At 39.3% G+C, this 19,589-nt stretch overlaps 2 protein-coding genes across 8 annotated transcripts in view; one reads left to right on the plus strand and one right to left on the minus strand.

Annotated features, from left to right (window-relative positions):
• The window catches only part of cenpp (centromere protein P), a 119,852-nt gene that overhangs the window by 7,353 nt on the left and 92,910 nt on the right, over positions 1 to 19,589 (minus strand). The window lies entirely within an intron of this gene.
• The window catches only part of ecm2 (extracellular matrix protein 2, female organ and adipocyte specific), a 29,023-nt gene that overhangs the window by 5,954 nt on the left and 3,480 nt on the right, over positions 1 to 19,589 (plus strand). The window contains exons 1-11 of one of the 7 annotated variants that reach the window (XM_085407173.1): positions 3,384 to 3,561; positions 4,233 to 4,328; positions 5,150 to 5,305; positions 10,955 to 11,143; positions 13,178 to 14,257; positions 15,131 to 15,246; positions 15,863 to 15,998; positions 16,590 to 16,747; positions 17,944 to 18,083; positions 18,192 to 18,304; positions 18,842 to 19,055. In XM_085407173.1, coding sequence (XP_085263299.1) covers positions 3,477 to 3,561; positions 4,233 to 4,328; positions 5,150 to 5,305; positions 10,955 to 11,143; positions 13,178 to 14,257; positions 15,131 to 15,246; positions 15,863 to 15,998; positions 16,590 to 16,747; positions 17,944 to 18,083; positions 18,192 to 18,304; positions 18,842 to 19,055 — 2,483 coding nt within the window. In that variant the 5' untranslated portion in view covers positions 3,384 to 3,476. Of the gene's footprint in view, positions 1 to 3,383; positions 3,562 to 4,232; positions 4,371 to 5,149; positions 5,306 to 10,954; positions 11,144 to 13,177; positions 14,258 to 15,130; positions 15,247 to 15,862; positions 15,999 to 16,589; positions 16,748 to 17,943; positions 18,084 to 18,191; positions 18,305 to 18,841; positions 19,056 to 19,589 lie in introns of those variants that run through there. The other 6 variants (XM_085407170.1, XM_085407172.1, XM_085407175.1 and 3 more) reach the window with 6 other exon arrangements.

The following is a 19,589-nucleotide window of genomic DNA, read 5'->3' on the forward strand; positions in this document are numbered from 1 at the left end:
GGTGATGCCAACTTTGCAGAAGATTTCCTGGAACAAAATTCGTCACACTAAATACAACACTTAGAGGCTGGTGATTGTGATTAGTCAAAACGATGTGAGATTACATCGCAACAAACACAGCCATTACTGCCGCGTCCACTCGAAGGAAATGAACTGGACAAACCAACATGTGCAGGCACTGTCAGAGCCGCAGATGATAGTTTGTACTACTGTGTAAAAGATGACATCAAAGTTTAAAATGTCTTAAATCTGCATTATTTCTCATGTCCACCAGGGGGTGACTCCTCTGGTTGCAAAAGACTGCAAGAGCTCCGTAAATAAATACTTTGCTTCATCCTTGTCGGTGCATTTAAATGTCAGAAGCTCGGTGAGCATCTGCTGCTTTTGTGTCAGATATTTATGATATATACATATTTTATAGAGACTCAATATTTCCAGGAGGCAATGGGAGACATGAGAAACTAAAATAAGGATTTTTCAAGCTTTGCTGACATTTTATATTAAATATGAGGCTTAGAATGGGCTTTTGGTTGGCTGACTAAGCATGAGAGTAAGCTATTTATGACCATTTCATAAACAAATGTCTCTAATGTTTGAGTCAACGAAACCCCAAACAATTAAATTGGTTTGAAAAAACAAACAAAAAACAAACAAAAAACGGGAAGGATGACGGGAGATTTTCCTTTGGATCTTTGGAAGTCATAAAAATTAGTCTCTGCAGGAAAAAAAACCCTGTAACTGGTCAACATAAAAACACAAATATGTTTGTTTTCAATGAGCTATAAGTGGTGGCAAGTCAGGTTTTGGATGTCAAACAAGCATCGGTTATTTCAGACTAATAATCTTAGTTTGAATAAACATACATTTGTTGGCTATAAGTGGGGTTTTGCAGATCATGTTACTGAGATGTGACACCAATGTTTAGAGCTGTCTTAAGGAAGTTGCCGGTACAATAAGCAGAAAGTAGTTTGCATAAAATATTTGTAATAAAAAGTCAATACAATTCAACTTCAGTTAGTTTGGGTGATTTCTCCAAATCCAGTGGAATGTTTTCGGAAAGCAAAGAGCAGTGGACCAAAGCTCAAGCTTTAAACACCGCCTGGCTTCCATTAATCCATAAACACACAGACTCCTGGTTATTTTTATCCTCTGCTGCTCATATTGGAAGTCTCTCCATCTGAGCCTGCTCATCCAGAAACTGAACTGCTGAACATTTTCCATCTCTTTCCCCTCCCTCCTGTTTTCTTTCTCCTGTCTCAGCTCACATTGGTCTCTCTCGCTCTTTGTTTCCCATTGAATCCTGGTTTCCTATTGGTGAGGGCTGATGTGAGGTGGGAGGGTCTCGGAACTGAATGTGATCAGACCTCCAGTCCGTGGAGCTGCAGACTAAAGTTTTACTCCATCCTAAAGGAAATGTGAATGATTAAAAGAGGGAGGGCGTATGTAGGGGATCAGAATAGCCTCTAACTGTGACACATGTGTGATTTTCAGTGAAACTTCATGGGAGATGTAGTTTTTAACAGTGGTTAAAATTCATTATCTAATATCGCAAAAATAACAAATGAACTAAGATTTAAAGGCATGTTTTGAAGCTTTAACTTTCCCACCAATTATATTCCATCATAAGACATAACACATACTCTCACTGTCATGTTCAAGAAACCTGTTGGAGATTATTTGAGCTTTGATGGTGTATTATCCTGCTGGAGCAGCCATCAGAACCTGGGTTATCTGTGGTCAACATGTCCATCCCTTAACATCACATATAAGCTGTTTATCCCCCACACCCTTACAGCACCTCCACCAGCCTGAACCGTTGATATGAGGCAAGATGGATCCATGCTATCAGGCTGTTAACGCCAAATTTTAACGTCCACCTGAATGTTGTAGCAGAAATCGTAACTCAGATTTCTGCTACAAATTTTCTTTTTTGTCCTATCTTGGCAAGCCTGTGTGAATTTCACCCTTGATTTTCTGCTCTTAGAGATGATTATGCAGGAAAATTTAATTAGATCAGCATTTTTGGAGATAATGTGACCATCCTATCTGACACCAGCAATTATGCCACATTCAAAGTCACTTAAATCACCTTTTCCCCTCATTCTGATCCTCAGTTTGAACGTCAGCAGGCCTATATGACTGACGTTCTGCCTTGTGACTGACAATTATTTGTGCAAACAAGCACTTGAATATAAGTAGCCATGAGTGCAATAATAGCCTTCATGATTCCTTTTAATTAAAATGTCCAAATTGTACATATGTTTGCAAAACGTGGAATAGATGCAACACACCACACCTCACCATAAATGACAAATATCTGAAACTCCACTTTCCTTCTAAAGTATAAACTCTTGGGTGTCTCTCATAACTGTTAAAGAAATACATAATGTCTCTCATATGCAGATAAATCTGACAAATATCACCACAGCCAATCAGCTTTAACATTACTCCAGCCCAGAGGGTGGCAGTGATGCACACTGACCCTTCTGGTAACTGGTAATTGGAAATAAAACTGCTCACCAAAGTTCAGACGGGTAACTATAACTTGTCATCTTAAACAAAAACATTAAGTCAAATGGGAACACAAAGGTCTGCGTGTATGAACCGGTTTCACTTGTACCACAGTTTGCTCCATACAGATTTGTAGTGTTTATGTAGCATTTTTTTAAAGTGCATTTTATTTGTCCTTAAAATACAAACAGAGGAAACTGTTTCCAGTTGATTTTAACAGTACTTTGAATGTGAGCCACATATGGTAAATGTTTTGGTCAGTGTTATTAGTCCTCAAATTGGAGATGGATTGCAGCAAACCTTTTTTCTTTTTTAATTAAATCTAATATCAGCCATGTGGACTGGTCTAAAAACTATAATAATCAGGCTCAGAAGTGATCTGAGCCCAGAGCTTTATTACAGTTTTTGTGGATAATTTCTGTTTTCTTTTGAATTAAAGGTTTAAGGACATTATGAGGACCTGACACATGATTCAGGCTTTTGGTTGAATATACGAAAAGTTCACCTGGTGTTTATTTTGACCAAAATGGAGGCGCTACATGTGGAAACCTTTCTGCTGAAAACATGTAAAATTAATACACTGAAACAAAACAGACACAGAAATGTACCAAAAACAGATGATGCATACAAGTCTGATTGTAACTACACCAGATGAGGAATTTTCTGGTTTCTCATAACTGAAACGTGCCGAGATCTAAAATTAAAAAGCTCAGAGCAATGACAAATCAGTTCTAAATAAAATAATTCCCTGGCATTTATTGACTGAGTACGGAAAACAAGTTGTCTATCTGGACAGAAATCAGAGGCTCATATGATACAGAGAATTGCTTAAATCTGCTCCATTCAGAGGGGGAATCAGACAGAAAAACAAACTATCAGGTGTGCGAAGGTGTGTTTTAGCCTCAGATCTCTATGCTTTAATAATGACAGGACTGCTGTTTATAGACTAGTCATTACACACATACATGGAACCAGCCATTAGGACCCCAGCCGAGAGCTATATGAGGGACAGAAGCAGTGCTGACAGCTCTTTACTGAGAACTGCTGCAGGTAAAATCCTCTCTCTTTTTGTGTTGTCTATTTTTCTGAAGTTAGAGGTAAACATGAATCTATCTGCTTTACTTCAGTTACTTTACCAGCTGCAGGAAGTAAGAATTTAAATGATCAAGCATTAAAAAGATGATTTAAAATAGGAAAAATACTAAAACCAAAAAGAAATCTTAAAAAAAGGGAGGGGCGCTTTTTTTTAGACCTTTTATAATTTTTCTAACTCATATGTAGCTGAAAAGTGGAAAGATAAAAGAAAATGGGTGTAGAGGGAGATGCAGAAGAATATGAAACAAAGGTCTCATGTTGCTTTCAAAACTTGGACATCTTAAACCCTGAAGAATTTACAGTTTTATATTATTTATTTGTCTTCAGTGTATTCCTTTAACTAGGTGGACTGAGTATTAAATCCATTCTCTTTGGGATTAAACTAAGTTTATAACAACATGTATGCAAAACTTTGCAGCTGTTTGTATTTGTGATGTTTTTTTTTAGTAAAAAAAAACAACAACCTTTCTTTGTGTGGAAAAATGTCCTTTTATTTACTTATTTAACACTGTTTATTTTCACGCTGTCATGATAAAAAGCATGTTTATTGATAGTTAGATCTTATTAAAAGGGGAAAAGTACTGTGTAGCAACCTCCTCCTGAACCTAGTCTGTGCTGCTCTATAGGAATGAGGTGGTGGCTGGTGGTGGCCAGTCTGTGGCTGCTGGTGGCCTTGACCATCCCTGATGCTGAGGCCAGAAACCGACCACGAAACCAGAATGGTGAGATTCTTAGAGTGAGGAGGAGGAGGAAGGATGGACAAGGTGAGACTTTTTTTCCATTCAGGGTAATTTTTTTTTTTCAGTTTAATGCTTAATTGACCAGTACAGAGATTTTTTTTTTACCGTATCAAAAAGATTTGAGGGAGGTAGAGAAAGCCTAGTTTCATTAAAAGCGAAAAGGCACCGAGAATAGATAAGGTGGTTTTAGCAACAGTTATAGCAACAGTTACAATTAGAGGTGTTGTGCTGAAAATGTAATGGGTGATCTCAAAGGTTCTGAAGTGATAGTAGAGTTGACAGGAGTGGAGTTTGGTCTTCATGCTCTGAATCATGTACTTGAGCCCTGGATCTTTCTAGAAATTTCTTGGCAGGGGTGCTGGTGAGAAAGATAAAATGTCACATGTAGTGTGTTTGGGCATTAAACTATCTTTAACACGTCAGTGCCGGACTCATGGTGCATCCACTTCTAGGAAATGGACATCATGTGTCTTGTCTCCACTAATCAGGCACACAGAGCATTTCATGTAGTGATAATGTTTCTGAAGTTGGGCTGTTTCCTGCTATGTGCTACAGTCATATTATCCCAAAAACCAGTGAAGGGCAAGGTCTAAGGTTCTTGTGTGAAAACTGCTGTTTGCTGATGCAAAAACCTATTTACAAAAAAATCCCTCACAAACACAGAAGGGAACATTTAGCTTTCAGTCAGTCTCAAGTAATAAACTCACTGGGAAACAAGTTTAGGTTAAATGACAGTGTCAAAACAACCAAAAACATCCCCATGTTCCTAGAAAGATGCACATTAATATGACCAGTGGTTGCAGGTTTTGGCCGGGCTAGAGCGGGGCGAACTAGACCTCTGAAGATCAGACTGGTTCCTGGTCCCAGCATCCCAGTGGTGCCTGTAGAAGGAAATGCTCTTCTCCTACAACCCTATAAGAACATCCAAGAACAGCACGCCACCTACAACGTCATCCCAGGTCAGTGAGACAACTCTGCTAATCCATGTTTATGTGACCAATAATATAACAGTAACGTAGGGTTACTGTTACATAGATTAGTCGATTCACACATAGGGTGTGGATGGACTAATCAACTTTACTAACAAATATCACAACACAGTGTACAGTGATAAAAAAAAAAACCTTTAAAATTATTCACATTTCCAGTAGGAGATAGATTAGATGCAGCAATTAGAACCAAAGTGGACTTATTAACACAGAAGAAGGAAGTTATTTTTTTAACATATCCCAAAAGATTCACAAACAAATAATAGGTAATAAAATCTTAAGTGATACAGTAAAAAAACATCCAGATTTAGAGAAGCTGCATGTATGAGTCCAGTCAAACAACAGTTCAGCTCAGAAGCTCCATCCTGTTCTCATAACGAAGCTGCCGGCTTTTACAGCACCGCAATTTAATGACAAATCATCACATTCCAAAATGAACAGAAGGGAAAAACATCTGTGGGAAAAGAGCTCGTCAGAGAAGTAGCCCTGAAACATCGCACACAGAGATGGGGACAAAGGCTCCAAAGAATAACCTCAAAGCCATGTGGAAAACCTTCAGTTTAACACATTAAAGTCAGCATTATGTAATTAGAAGGGAAGGTAGCGGCAGCAAGCTTTTGTTGGAAGCTACAAGGATTTTTCCAATTCTTTTTTTTGCTGTTGTTTTGGGTGTAAGAACAAGTCTCTGTTTAAGTGACTGTAATGTAACAGCAACAGTCAGACTGCAGTTTACAGTAGCAAGAACCGGCTCATCAAACCAGTGGACTTTCCACTGAAGACTGGGGAAATGAAAGACCTCTGACCAGAAGTCACAGCATTTTAGTGTAAGTGTTAATTTTGGATGTATTCATATTTTCAAGGTCCCCTTACTTTGCTTCCTTACCTTGCTTTTTCAACAGATTTACTCAGATTGAGGCCCCATTTATAATTCACAAGTGTTCAAAGTATAATTCCAAGTCATGTGACTGTATTAAGTGGTCAAGGGCAGAAAAACTGGAAAGAAGGACTTTGAGTTATGCATTTTTTATATTTTACACAGGGAGCATTTACTTTATCTTAATCTATTTACATTCACCAGGTCGCCGGCGACCTTTTCAAAATTAGGCTAAGGTTAACAGTAATCTGAGAAGACATCGGCTGGTCTGATCATTTATCGTCTGTGTGTAGCAGCAAACGTTTTAAAGTTTGCAGTGTACCTCAGTTCCACCAAAGCGTTCTTATACATGACTGGTCAACAGAACACTGACTAAAAACAGAGTATAACTAACTGTTTACAGAGATTAGGCTGAATCTCTGTAAATTGCAGCAGTCGTTATGGATTTTTGTCTATCTGGCCCAGCAAATTATAAGGGCTATAGCAAAGGAAATCCAACCATCATGAGGGCTTAGGGTGCACCAGACTTCTCGCAGCATTCTTCTGAACAGTAGGACTCTCGTAAAACTCAGATAAAACCTCAGCACCAGTGTCCGCATAACAATCGAAGTTTTAGAAGCAAGAAACAAAGTGATCATGGAGTTTTTCAAAGCTTTTTCAAGAAACTCATCTTTTCAAACTGCTGCACCATCTCCCTCAGTATAATCAGGAAATCTCTGAGCTTCTGCACTGATATACCAAGTAAAAGTAAAAATGACACCATCATACACTCGTGCCTTCAACCTGGCCAAGCTGAAACAACACTAAAGCGTGGCTCATGTCAGTGGATGTAACATCACTTTTGGATTGCACCGCCTTTTGCAAGGATGACAGCAGTGGGTGTAATGGGGCCTTATGCCGAAATGCAGCAAGCTCCCTCTTCCCAGCATGTCCTGGACTGCCCTGCGGCCTCTTCCCAGTTGGACATGCCGAAAACACCTCACTGAGGAGGTGTGCAGGAAAATGCTTAGTCAGATATTACAACCAGGTGACTCCAAGACCAAAGAAGTGTTTCTGTTATATTTACAGTGGGGCAAAAAAGTATTTAGTCAGCCACCGATTGTGCAAGTTCCCCCACTTAAAATGATGACAGAGGTCAGTAATTTGCACCAGAGGTACACTTCAACTGTGAGAGACAGAATGTGAAAAAAAAATCCATGAATTCACATGGTAGGATTTGTAAAGAATTTATTCGTAAATCAGGGTGGAAAATAAGTATTTGGTCACCTCAAACAAGGAAAATCTCTGGCTCTCACAGACCTGTAACGTCTTCTGTAAGAAGCTTTTCTGTCCCCCACTCGTTACCTGTATGAATGGCACCTGTTTGAACTCATCATCTGTATAAAAGACACCTGTCCACAGCCTCAAACAGTCAGACTCCAAACTCCGCCATGGCCAAGACCAAAGCGCTTTCGAAGGACACCAGGAAAAGTATTGTAGACCTGCACCAGACTGGGAAGAGTGAATCTACAATAGGCAAGCAGCTTGGTGTGAAAAAAATCAACTGTGGGAGCAATCATCAGAAAATGGAAGACATACAAAACCACTGATAATCTCCCTCGATCTGGGGCTCCACGCAAGATCTCATCCCGTGGGGTCAAAATGATCATGAGAACGGTGAGCAAAGATCCCAGAACCACACGGGGGGACCTGGTGAATGACCTGCAGAGAGCTGGGACCAAAGTAACAAAGGTCACCATCAGTAACACACTACAACGGCAGGGAATCAAATCCCGCAGTGCCAGACGTGTTCCGCTGCTGAAGCCAGTGCATGTCCAGGCCCGTCTGAAGTTTGCCAGAGAGCACATGGATGATACAGCAGAGGATTGGGAGAATGTCATGTGGTCAGATGAAACCAAAGTAGAACTTTTTGGTATAAACTCAACTCGTCGTGTTTGGAGGAAGAAGAATACTGAGTTGCATCCCAAGAACACCATACCTACTGTGAAGCATGGGGGTGGAAACATCATGCTATGGGGCTGTTTTTCTGCCAAGGGGACAGGACGACTGATCCGTGTTAAGGACAGAATGAATGGGGCCATGTATCGTGAGATTTTGAGCCAAAACCTCCTTCCATCAGTGAGAACTTTGAAGATGAAACGAGGCTGGGTCTTCCAACATGACAATGATCCAAAACACACCACCCAGGCAACAAAGGAGTGGCTCCGTAAGAAGCATTTGAAAGTCCTGGAGTGGCCTAGCCAGTCTCCAGACCTCAACCCCATAGAAAATCTGTGGCGGGAGTTGAAAGTCCGTGTTGCTCGGCGACAGCCCCAAAACATCACTGCTCTCGAGAAGATCTGCATGGAGGAATGGGCCAAAATACCAGCTACTGTGTGTGCAAACCTGGTAAAGACCTATAGTAAACGTTTGACCTCTGTTATTGCCAACAAAGGTTATGTTACAAAGTATTGAGTTGTATTTTTGTTATTGACCAAATACTTATTTTCCACCCTAATTTACGAATAAATTCTTTACAAATCCTACCATGTGGATTCATGGATTTTTTTTTCACATTCTGTCTCTCACAGTTGAAGTGTACCTCTGGTGCAAATTACTGACCTCTGTCATCATTTTAAGCGGGGGAACTTGCACAATCGGTGGCTGACTAAATACTTTTTTGCCCCACTGTATGTGTCATATATTATAATATTATAAAAACTTGTATTGTTTTTAACTGTTGTCCACTAATTGTGCTACTGGTGATAAAAACAACAAATAATATGCTCTGAATGGTATAGGATAGTGCCATATCACAGTGCTTACCAAGCTAACCATGCTATTTAATCAAAAACCTGCAATTTACTGAGCAATGTAGAGAACAGTGACACAGAGACAAAGTTTTAAAGAGAAAAGCTCTAAAGTATGTGTGTTCGAACTGAGATGACAGGGTGACAGTCTCACTGCTCACTGTTAAAAGGACAAAGATATTAGGGAGACCGTATTTAAGAGAAATAACCTGAGCCTCTTAACTACCTGTGTTCCTATAGACGTAACAAAGAGCATACCATTAGAAAGGATAGATGACAGACAGAGCTAACAGACAAAAAAAAGAGGCTCTTCCTGCTGTATCATAGTGGTTTACAGTCTTTTATACTGACTCACTGCCAGGCATAGCCTTGTCTTGTCCTTGGTCTCATGTTGAAAGGTGAAGTTAATTCAAAGGGAGGAGTAGAAATGCTTTGTCTGTTTTTTATGGTAAAGTACAGGCTTTAGATTCGACTAGACACACACAGCAATTATTGCAGCAGGCCTGCTGCTGCTGAGGAGCATGAAAAGGGTCCAGGATAAAGTTGTGTCTGGCTCTAAATCTTAAATCACTGCTCAGCTTTGTTCAGTGACTCAATTTGTTGTGGTTCTGTGTTCAGTGAAAATAAGTTCCTTTGTTTGAAAACTAAATTGGTCAATCAGAGGTTTGTTGATGAGATTAGGAATGGGGATGTCAGCTTCTAGCACCAGAGCCAGAAAACAGTCACAACATAAGGTGCTGATTAGATTTTTGCACCTCTACAGGTTACTGCAAGTCAGACAGATGCCCCATTCACTCCCCAAACAATATGGGGCCACCATCCTGTAAAACTAATGCGGTCAAAAAGTTCCTTGAATCACCCCACCAAAAATGGCTGATGTTTGCTTTAAAGTCAACTTCTTGTGCAGCAGTGCTCCTGGAAGTCTTGTTTTGCACTTTTAAGTCTCTAAATCTCAATGTCAAATTTGCAGAAAACATACACTTCTCTTCCAAACTGACTTAATTTTCACACAGAGGCTCCCCACTGCTGATGACACCTGGATTTACAGCTGTGATCCAGTAGTTTCTCCACAGGTAACAAGTTTTCCTGTAATGTCCCGAGGCATCTAAAGAAGAACATACAGTGGAAACTCCCTGAATTGTGCTACAGTGTGCCAGTAAACAGCACATTATAAAGGCCACTGTTTGGCCTCACCACCTGTCCCACTTGGCTAATGTGAAAGATCAAGTAGGGGTTTAGACAAACACAGGAATATAATCTTGAAGGGCAAGTCATCCAACTTTAAATCAGCAACATTTTAGATTTTCATGAGTAACTTCCTTGAATTTTCTGGTGGCACTTTTTACTAGAACGGTTCTCTTATTTAGCAAACAAAACTACAACAGGGCAGAGGCTGGGAAACTCTTTCAATATGAAGTAAAATAGTGTAATCTCTAAGCAGCACTCCATGATCCAAAGTGTTTCTGTTATTAAGACATGATTCACAGTGAAAATGTTTGGTATCTGAATGAAAAGAAACCACATTTGGTTCTTCTTCTCATTTACCACTATGTAACAAAGTGTCACCCACTGCTTGTTTGATTGTGTTGAGTGACTGCTTGCAGGCTTTGTAATTATGTCCAGTTGTTTCAATGCTAATTATACTTTCAGCATTTGCACAGTTGTTGTGCAGAAAACCAGAAATCTTACCATGTACCCACGATGGTGAGGCTGCAGATGTTTCATAGTGTTTTATGACTGTGTGTGCTCACTGCAGATGTCAAACGCCAATATACTACAGTAGCAGTCATGTTCTTGCCCATAGTGTGTGTCCTTATGGGTACACTGCCAGGTCTTAATGTTTTTCAGACATTATTTGCTAATGTTAAATGTACTAATGCTTCTAGATAATATAAACATTTCATAGTTTGATTTCAATTAATTACTCCTGACATTACTGTCTCTGTGTTGTTTCAGGTAAGCAGGGCCAGTGTGTGTACCAGGGTCTGACCATGTTTGACCAAGCCGTCTGGTCCCCAAAGCCCTGTGTGACTTGTCTGTGTACCGGAGGGCGGGTGGTTTGTGATGAGAGCACCTGTCCCGAAATACACTGTCATTTCCCCTTCACCCCTGCGGGCGAGTGCTGCCCTGTCTGCATGGAGCCAGGTAGAAACACAACATGTGACACAGCCATGGTACAACATTCAGAGGCAACAGATATTAACACCAAAGTCCCCTCAAAACCTAAAGGGGACCTACTAGAGTAACTCAATCAATCAATAATCCACATTTCAAGATGTTCTATCTGCTACTATCTTATGAGTCAGTAGACGTCTCCTTTGTTAAAATGAAACTCGTGTAAATTGTTCATTACATCAGTTCTGAACGGAATCGAAACATTTCCTTGGTGCTGAATAATTTCCATCTCTGAGGCCTCAGCATGTTGCTTCCTGTTTCATCATGGCTTTAAAAATGTGGTATGCACATTTTGGATGCGTGGACATTCATGTTGTGAGAGTTTTAGCATGTTTGTATATTGGGACATAACATCTGTTGTTCAACATGTCTGGGATTAATTTTGCTTTACTGTCAATTCAGATCATCAGAACAAAGACGAATGAATGTGGGACTAATATGAGGTTTAAAGATGAGATGCTGAGTCATATTACTGGGAGATCTGTGGAGATGCTGGAGGCAGAAAACAAATTGTAAAAAAATATTTGTGGGAAAGACTCAGCCAGCAGGCCTGTAGTAAAAACCTTTGGCAATGAGAACATAATTGTTAAATGTAAATATATTTTTACACTGTAATTTTTTGAGTTGCTAATGTTGGGGCAAATAATTTTCTACCTCTGCATGCATGTGCATCCTTTGTTGTAAATGGGAAACTTGTCTTTAAAACCTTCTAAGAATTATGGGGAAAAATAGCTGAACTTACACTATTTTTTCGTTGCTCATATTTTTGCATGCCACATTGAGTGCATATGTACAGAAATACAGCAGAAGAAAACCTCTTTTCTATGACTTGAAGGTCATAGAAAAGGTGTGTTCCTCTACCTGTACACGTGCACCTTCTGTTGTATGTATAAAGTTTACTGGGAAGGAAGCTGTTTTATAGCCAGAACAAAAGTCCAATTATAGTTATTCCCAAACTCACTGAAAAACCTCAGATGTAAGTTTGTCTCTTTGATTTTATATTTACTAAATGATCTTGTTAACACAAACTTTTTGACTATAAAACAGCACAAGTGTTGGACAAGTGAGCTAAAGTTGGTCTAAATCAGGAACAGTATTTTGCTGCATGATGTTTTTGATTCTTATAAGATGACAAACTGTATGTTTTATAAAATGTATCCATTGCTTCTGCTTCTACAAGACATTTTATAGATTTGAACAGAAAATTTACAGAAACCAACTAACCAACTATAAACTTAGGAGATGCCTAATCAGAAGTATTTAGGCAGTCTGAGCTAATTTGATTCCCCAAATGTTTGAAATTGAATACAAAATTGGACTCAAAAGATAAATAACAGCCACAAACACTGTCAACAAGGCCAACATCAGGTGGTACAGATATTTTGATGAGGAACTGATCCATTGTTAAATATAACCAACCAATTCTTAGGCCAAATTTGATTAGCCTTTTACAAAATGAAACTGTCTTGTAACTTCTCTCATTTTCATGACTTAACAAAAACATGAGACACACAAACATTCTCATATGGATGTATGTTTATGAAAACAAGTCTATAATTCATATTCAGATTTAGGACCAGAATGCACCAGTAGCAGCAAACACCACAACAACTGACTTTATCTGACTGTGATCATATGTCTTAGTGGTCTTAGTGGGATTTGGTCCAGACTGGTCTACAGCAGCAGTCTGCTCTGTAGCTTTAACAAGCTGGTCTGAAAGAATGTTTGTTCACAGCACTAACACACAGCCGTCTGTTTGTCCATCTGCTGTCTGTCTGTCCACCTATTACCATGCCTGTCTGTCCCCACCAACCTCAATCTCCATCCTGTTTCCTCTCTTTTATTGCAGTTTCTTTATTTTTCCGCTCTACTTCTTCATCTTTCTCTCTGTCTGTATCTCCAACTTTTTTTTTCTTCACTCCTCTTTTCCTTCCTGTCCCTTTTCCTCCTACCCCTTGATGTGGTGTCCCTCACCACCATAACCCCCCCCCCCCCCCCCCCCAGAACCTGACCTCAGCCTTGACATTTCTGGTGACTCCCCAGTTCCCAATGACCCCAGTGATGTCGTGACTCCACTGACCCAAGAGGAGATCCAGAAAATCCTCTGGAGGGAGGCAGAGCAGCATCGTGAGGAGGAAGAACGCGTGAAGAAGAAGGAGGAAGCGAGAAGAAAGAGAAGGAAGCAAAGGAAAGAGCAGGAGGAGAAACAGAGAAAGATAGCTGAGGAGATGAGAAAGCAGGAGGAGGAGGCACTGAGGCTGCAGGAAGAAAAGGAACTGGAGGAGTGGAGCAGGCAGGTAGATGAGGAGCAAAAGAGGAGGCAGGAGGAAGAGGAAGATAGGAGACAGAAGGAGGAAGCAGAGAGAGAAGCAAGAGAGAGGGAAAGGAAGCTAGAGGAGGAAAGGAAAAAGCAGGAGGAGATGCTGAGGGAAGAACTTTTGGATTTAGTTGAAAAGGAGAAAGAGCGGCACGAGGAAGAGAACGAGAGGTACGAGGAAGAGATCGAGAGGCACGAGGAAGAGAACGAGAGGTACGAGGAAGAGATCGAGAGGCACGAGGAAGAGATCGAGAGGCGCGAGGAAGAGAACGAGAGGCGCGAGGAAGAGAACGAGAGGCGCGAGGAAGAGAACGAGAGGCGCGAGGAAGAGAACGAGAGGTACGAGGAAGAGAACGAGAGGCGCGAGGAAGAGATCGAGAGGCACGAGGAAGAGATCGAGAGGCGCGAGGAAGAGAACGAGAGGTACGAGGAAGAGAACGAGAGGCGCGAGGAAGAAAAGGAGGAGCAGGAGGAGGAGGTGTGGCTGAGAGGAGATGTGTTTCAAATGCTTCCAAAAGAGCCTGAAGAACCTGAGGAACCAGACCTCCTTCCTGCTCCGATTCCAAGACCTCCAGTTGCTACAGAGGAGGAACAGGTAGAAACCAAAGAGACGGAAGAAGGGGAGGATAGGGAGATCATAGTTGTAAACAGAGGAGGCCTTCCTCCAGGCTGTGACATCTCTGACGTTACTGCCACATGTGAGGATGCCAAACTCACACACTTCCCTCCTCTGGCCATTCCTGAGCTGAAATCCCTCAGTCTGGAGGGTAAGTCAACACCGGAGACACAGAGTCATTAAAGAAAACAAACCCTCAAAACAATCTGAGGATTTCAGAAGGATGTATATTATCAGTAGAGTTATACAAATACAAGTGAAACACTTAAAAAGGAAGCTTCAATATTATGTCAACCCACAACTCAGATGAAGCTTCTTAGCCTTTTTTTTTTTTTTTTTTTTTTTTAACAGTAAGAGAAATATAAAACTGATAATACTCGCATTAGGCTAATGATTGCAGAGGATTTGTACTGTTGCAGTTGAATGCAGTGTTTAATCAGTGACCTTGCATATTGGACAACGAGCAACCTGTAGGCTAATTTAAATATTCATGAACTTTTTTAAGGTGAACTTTTTTGAATGTTCATAATATTTTCATTGTAACATGTTACTGTATTTTGATTCAGTTACCCAGTGTGCTTCCCTTTGCTTACTTTATCATAGTCAGTGTCGGCCCAACCCAGACTTAAAGCATAAAGTTGTCATCGTGTATATGTTGTCTTAGCCTTGTGACATGAACACTGCTGGACAACAATCGCGTACAATCTTTTTACAGTCAAAACAGCAGCATCTTTTACCAAACAAACAACTAATGCGCTGCAAGGTTTGGAAAAAGCAGACTTGCATTATTAACATCGATCATCTAAAGCTGCTAAAAATCTGAAGTTTAACAAGAGAAAGGCATTACAACTGCCACCTACAAGTGAGAAGCTGGAAAAAACTTTTAGTTTGCCAAATTAGTATCACTTACCAGCCTGGGGAAGGGATTTAGAAACTAAGACTCCAATTAAGAAAGCACACAGAAACAAACTACAATTGGAGAAATCCTGTTGTCAATATTAACTGAACTTGCTCTGACCTGCAGGCAACAGCATCAGCCGCATCCCAGCAGATGCCTTTAATGGAATCCCTAACCTGGAGTGGATCAACCTGAAGAAAAACAAACTTACTTCTGCTGGCATTGACGCTAAAGCCTTCAAAGTAAGTCATAATAAAACTGAAAACGACTGAAGCCCAAGCTTTTTAAAAAAAATCATCTGCCAGAAATATAACAATGGTTCAAGTAATAAAGTTTAAAGGTGGGTGTGCAAAGACATATGGCCATCTTCAGTGTAATATCATCAACTCCACGGAGAAAGAAAGGTGTAACATAATAACAAAATCTTTAAGACTTGGTAAGATTTTTAGCAATTTTTTTTTTTTATGAGAAGGAAAGTGAATGTCCTACTAAACCTAAAAACATCTGTAAAATATGTAAATACCAAAGAGGTGGAAAGGAAGAAGGAGGTCTGCGTATCTGCTTAGACTACTGCGCCTGACATTTAGACGAGGAGAAGCAGCAGGAAAAAAAACCAAACAGACCAATGGAAAATATCCAAATGTGAAAAAAGTAATCATCTAAACATGTTGCATTTTATTAATAAATGTGACAAATGTGGAAACAACATTAAATGAAAAAAAAAAATTAACTACAAATTCAGAGAAGGAAAACAAACATGTATTTCTATAATAATAATAATAATAACAACAAGGATAATAACTTGGTGGCAGCCTATTTTTACTTTCCAGTACTTATACCTGCGTGTGTGTGTTTCAGGGTCTGAAGAAGCTAACACGTCTGTATTTGGATGGAAACCTTTTAGACGTTGTGCCATCTGACCTTCCCCCAACCCTGCAGGAGCTGAAGATCAATGAAAACAGATTGAGAGGGATAGATGAAAACAGCTTCCAGGGTACTGCTATCACATCCTTTAATGACATCCAGCTGGTGTTTCTCTGTCCAAGAAGTCAAAGTACCACAGACATTGATTTGGCACTATCTAAATAAAACTGAATGGAATTGATATGAAATCGCCTTATAGTTTGACCTCATCAATTACATGGCCTGTAGGACTTCCAGAATCAACAGGCATCCCTGAGCACTTATTTGGGCAGCTATAAATATAAATATGATCTTAATTTACATTAATTTTATTCATCAAATAAGCATAAAGCTGCATGTATGGAATTAGTCAAATCTGATGAAAAACACAAAAGTTTGCCCTAAAATAAAGTTTTATGAGACTTTATTAGAGTTATATTTCTAGTAGAATCTTTGCTGCGGCAGGATTCTTCCATAGATTCCCATTCAATATTCCCATGTCTGTCTCCTATATTGCGTCTGGTTACAAACAACCGTTCATTGTTTTAAAATTCAAAATATAAATTGGTTACTTCATGGATTGCACAGCTCACAGACCAAAAGAAAGTTAGATCCTATGTATGGTTATTCACTTCTAAACACACTATTCATCACAAGTTTATCTTTTTTTTTAATCTTTAAGATTTGAGCAGCCTGGTTATTCTGGAGCTGGAAGGAAATCTGCTGAGTGAGGGGAATGTAGATCCTCTGGCCTTCGCTCCCCTAATCCAGCTTTCCTACCTCAGACTGGGGAGAAACCATTTCCGTACTGTACCACAAGGCCTTCCCAAGTCATTGCTGGTATGAAACAATATCTGTTTCCTTGACTCTCTGACTATCTCTCATTCCTCACACTGGGATACATCCTTGGCCACATTTTTTGACTTATTTAAAAGACCCCCGGGCCTCATATTTGAGATAAAATAGGCTTACATAAGTTCCAAACATTGGGATCTATAAAAACAAACTTGGCAGCCAAATGCTCGCAGCTATATTAAAACTCTAACCTATGTGAATGATATTTGGAGACAGAAGAAAACTGGAAATGCAAACTGCAGAGAGGTGAATTATATGTGATGCCTCTCAACTTATACACAATATTGCCAAAAAATATTCAATCACCCATCCAATCTTTAATATATTGATACGTTTTTTCATAGAATTTGTGAGGTGATAGACCTTAATGTTCACATGTAATTCTATAATCTGTGCACACTGTTAAACTAGAATATGGAAGCTTTAATCAGCTCATAAGCCTTTTTGAACTGCAGCTGGCAAAGAAAATAAATATACACAGCTTTCAATAAACCAACCTATTACATAGTTGATCAATTTTTCTTTCACATTGTCAGAGTAGCTGAATTTACTTTTTGCTGAAGTAGCAAAATTTTCTTTTTGGGTCTGATGTTTAATTTCTGCTTCTACCTGTGGGAAACCATTTCACCCGAGCAATTATGGCCTTTGGCTAACCACAAACAATGCAGAACACCAGCGGCACAATGCTGCTGTAAACCTACTTCATTTTATGACACTGGAAAGGTTTTACTTACTCTCTCTGCAAATCCAAACCCTCTGATTGTTGTTCATCCAGAACCAGAGTACAGTCTATCATTAACATGTTTCTCTGCTAAATATTCAGGGTTCCAAGTTTTGTGAGAGACTTTGGCTTTTGAATAGTGAAGAGTTAATGATTATAATTAAAGGTTATGCGTGGTGGTCACACTCCTGCCTGCCTTCTCATTTTACTAATTAGGCTGAAAAAACACAAACACAGCTTTGGCATGAATTATGCATTTACAGCCTTAAACAAAGTCAGGAAGAACAACAAACCCATCTGCCAAGATCTCTGAACAAAAACCATCCAGGAAACATATTTACACTAATTGCATGTGAAATTAGGAACTCACGGCAACATTGGATCCCACTTCCTCATAAATAGTTTATATTATGACGCTCATGTTGCCAAATATTTTGTTTTATGTTTTTCCATCTTTTAGGAACTCTATTTGGAGAACAACCTTATTGAAGAAATCTCAGAGACCGTTTTCAATCAGACCAGCAATCTGAACATAGTTTCTTTAAGACACAACAAACTGGAGGAGACCAGGATTGCTCCACTGGCATGGATCAACCACAGGTCTGACAGAAAGAGAGGCTTTTACCCCCACAGTAGTGTTACTTTAGCTGTAATTTTCATGGTCTCTTACTGTTAGTAATTGTTTTCATACTGTTACCTTCTCTGCAGAAATTTGGAGTCCATTGACCTTTCATATAATAAGCTTTACATGGTTCCTTCATATCTACCAAGATCTCTAGTTCACTTGGTGCTCTTGGGAAACAATATTGAGAGGATACCTGGTAGGTGTGACTGGTTAAAGGATTATCTGGCTAATAAATGTTACCTTCTTAAAGTTAGCGGACTGACACAAAACCTTCCTATTCAATGTTTTATTTTTTAAACAATAATAACTTTAAATAGATTAGGCTGATGATTGATCTAAGTTTTTTAGAAAATTAACTTCTATAATACATAAGTGGTAAGTGCTAGCTTACTTAGGTCAGTTTCTCCAACACTGAGAAAGCAATGCACAAGCAACATCAGAGGTTTGGGTTTTGTTATGCTCTTTCTGATGTATGGGTACTGGAAGCGGTCAAAATGTATTTATTTTGATCTTTTTATTACCCATCGTTTATTACCCATAAACAAACAAAACAATAAATATATACATAACTAAATAAATAAATAACATGATCAAAGTTAACAGACTACTTTAGAATGACTTAATGATTTGCTGTGTAGTTTAAGGTGAGCTGCAGTTAACACTTATTAAGACTTGTACAGGTAGAGTTAAATTATTGTACAAGGTAAATTATTTTCTTTAAATACCTCCACAGGTTACGTTTTTGCCCACATGCAACCTGGTTTAGAGTACCTCTACCTCTCCTACAACAAACTGGATGGAGAAGGGACTGAACCCGAGTCGTTCTTTGGGGCCTACCACTCCCTGGTAGAACTGTGTTTGGACCACAACCAGCTGGTTGTTGTGCCATCTGGCATCAACGAAATGACCAACTTACACTTCCTCAGACTCGACAATAACATGATCAGGTAAGAAAGCACTATTCATAAATACACATGCATTAATTCTGAATGTTCTAATATGCAAACTTTTTAAACAGTTACTTCCTTGACACACATGAGACTATCTTACTCGTAATTTGTTTATGTTGAGAACATTTTTTGGCACTGGGCGTACTGTTACAGGCAGAATTGTACTGTTATATGTCTGCACTAGCTAATTATAAAATGGGAGCATAAATGAGGCTTATAGAAGACACCTCTTAACAGCTCTCTATATTTGAAACTCTCCAGTCCATTACGGATCAGTTATAAAATAAGAAGAATTTCAAAAATGTAATATCACTTTGCTAATTTTTACATGTTATTTGTTTATGGGTTTTTTCCCCAAATCAAATGCTTTGCACAAACTTCCAAGACAGTAGAGAAAAATTATTACTATTGACTTGATTGGTACAATGGCGTAACTAATAATTAAAATTAAGACTGATGGTGTAATAATGATTTGCATGATTTGCTCCGACTTTAATATGATGACCAGAAATGATTACTGATTTATTTAGT

The sequence above is a fragment of the Rhamphochromis longiceps genome, linkage group LG5, assembly GCF_057381845.1.
Source record: "Rhamphochromis longiceps isolate RC_006_pf linkage group LG5, R_longiceps_female_GT1.1, whole genome shotgun sequence".
Taxonomy (NCBI): domain Eukaryota; kingdom Metazoa; phylum Chordata; class Actinopteri; order Cichliformes; family Cichlidae; genus Rhamphochromis; species Rhamphochromis longiceps.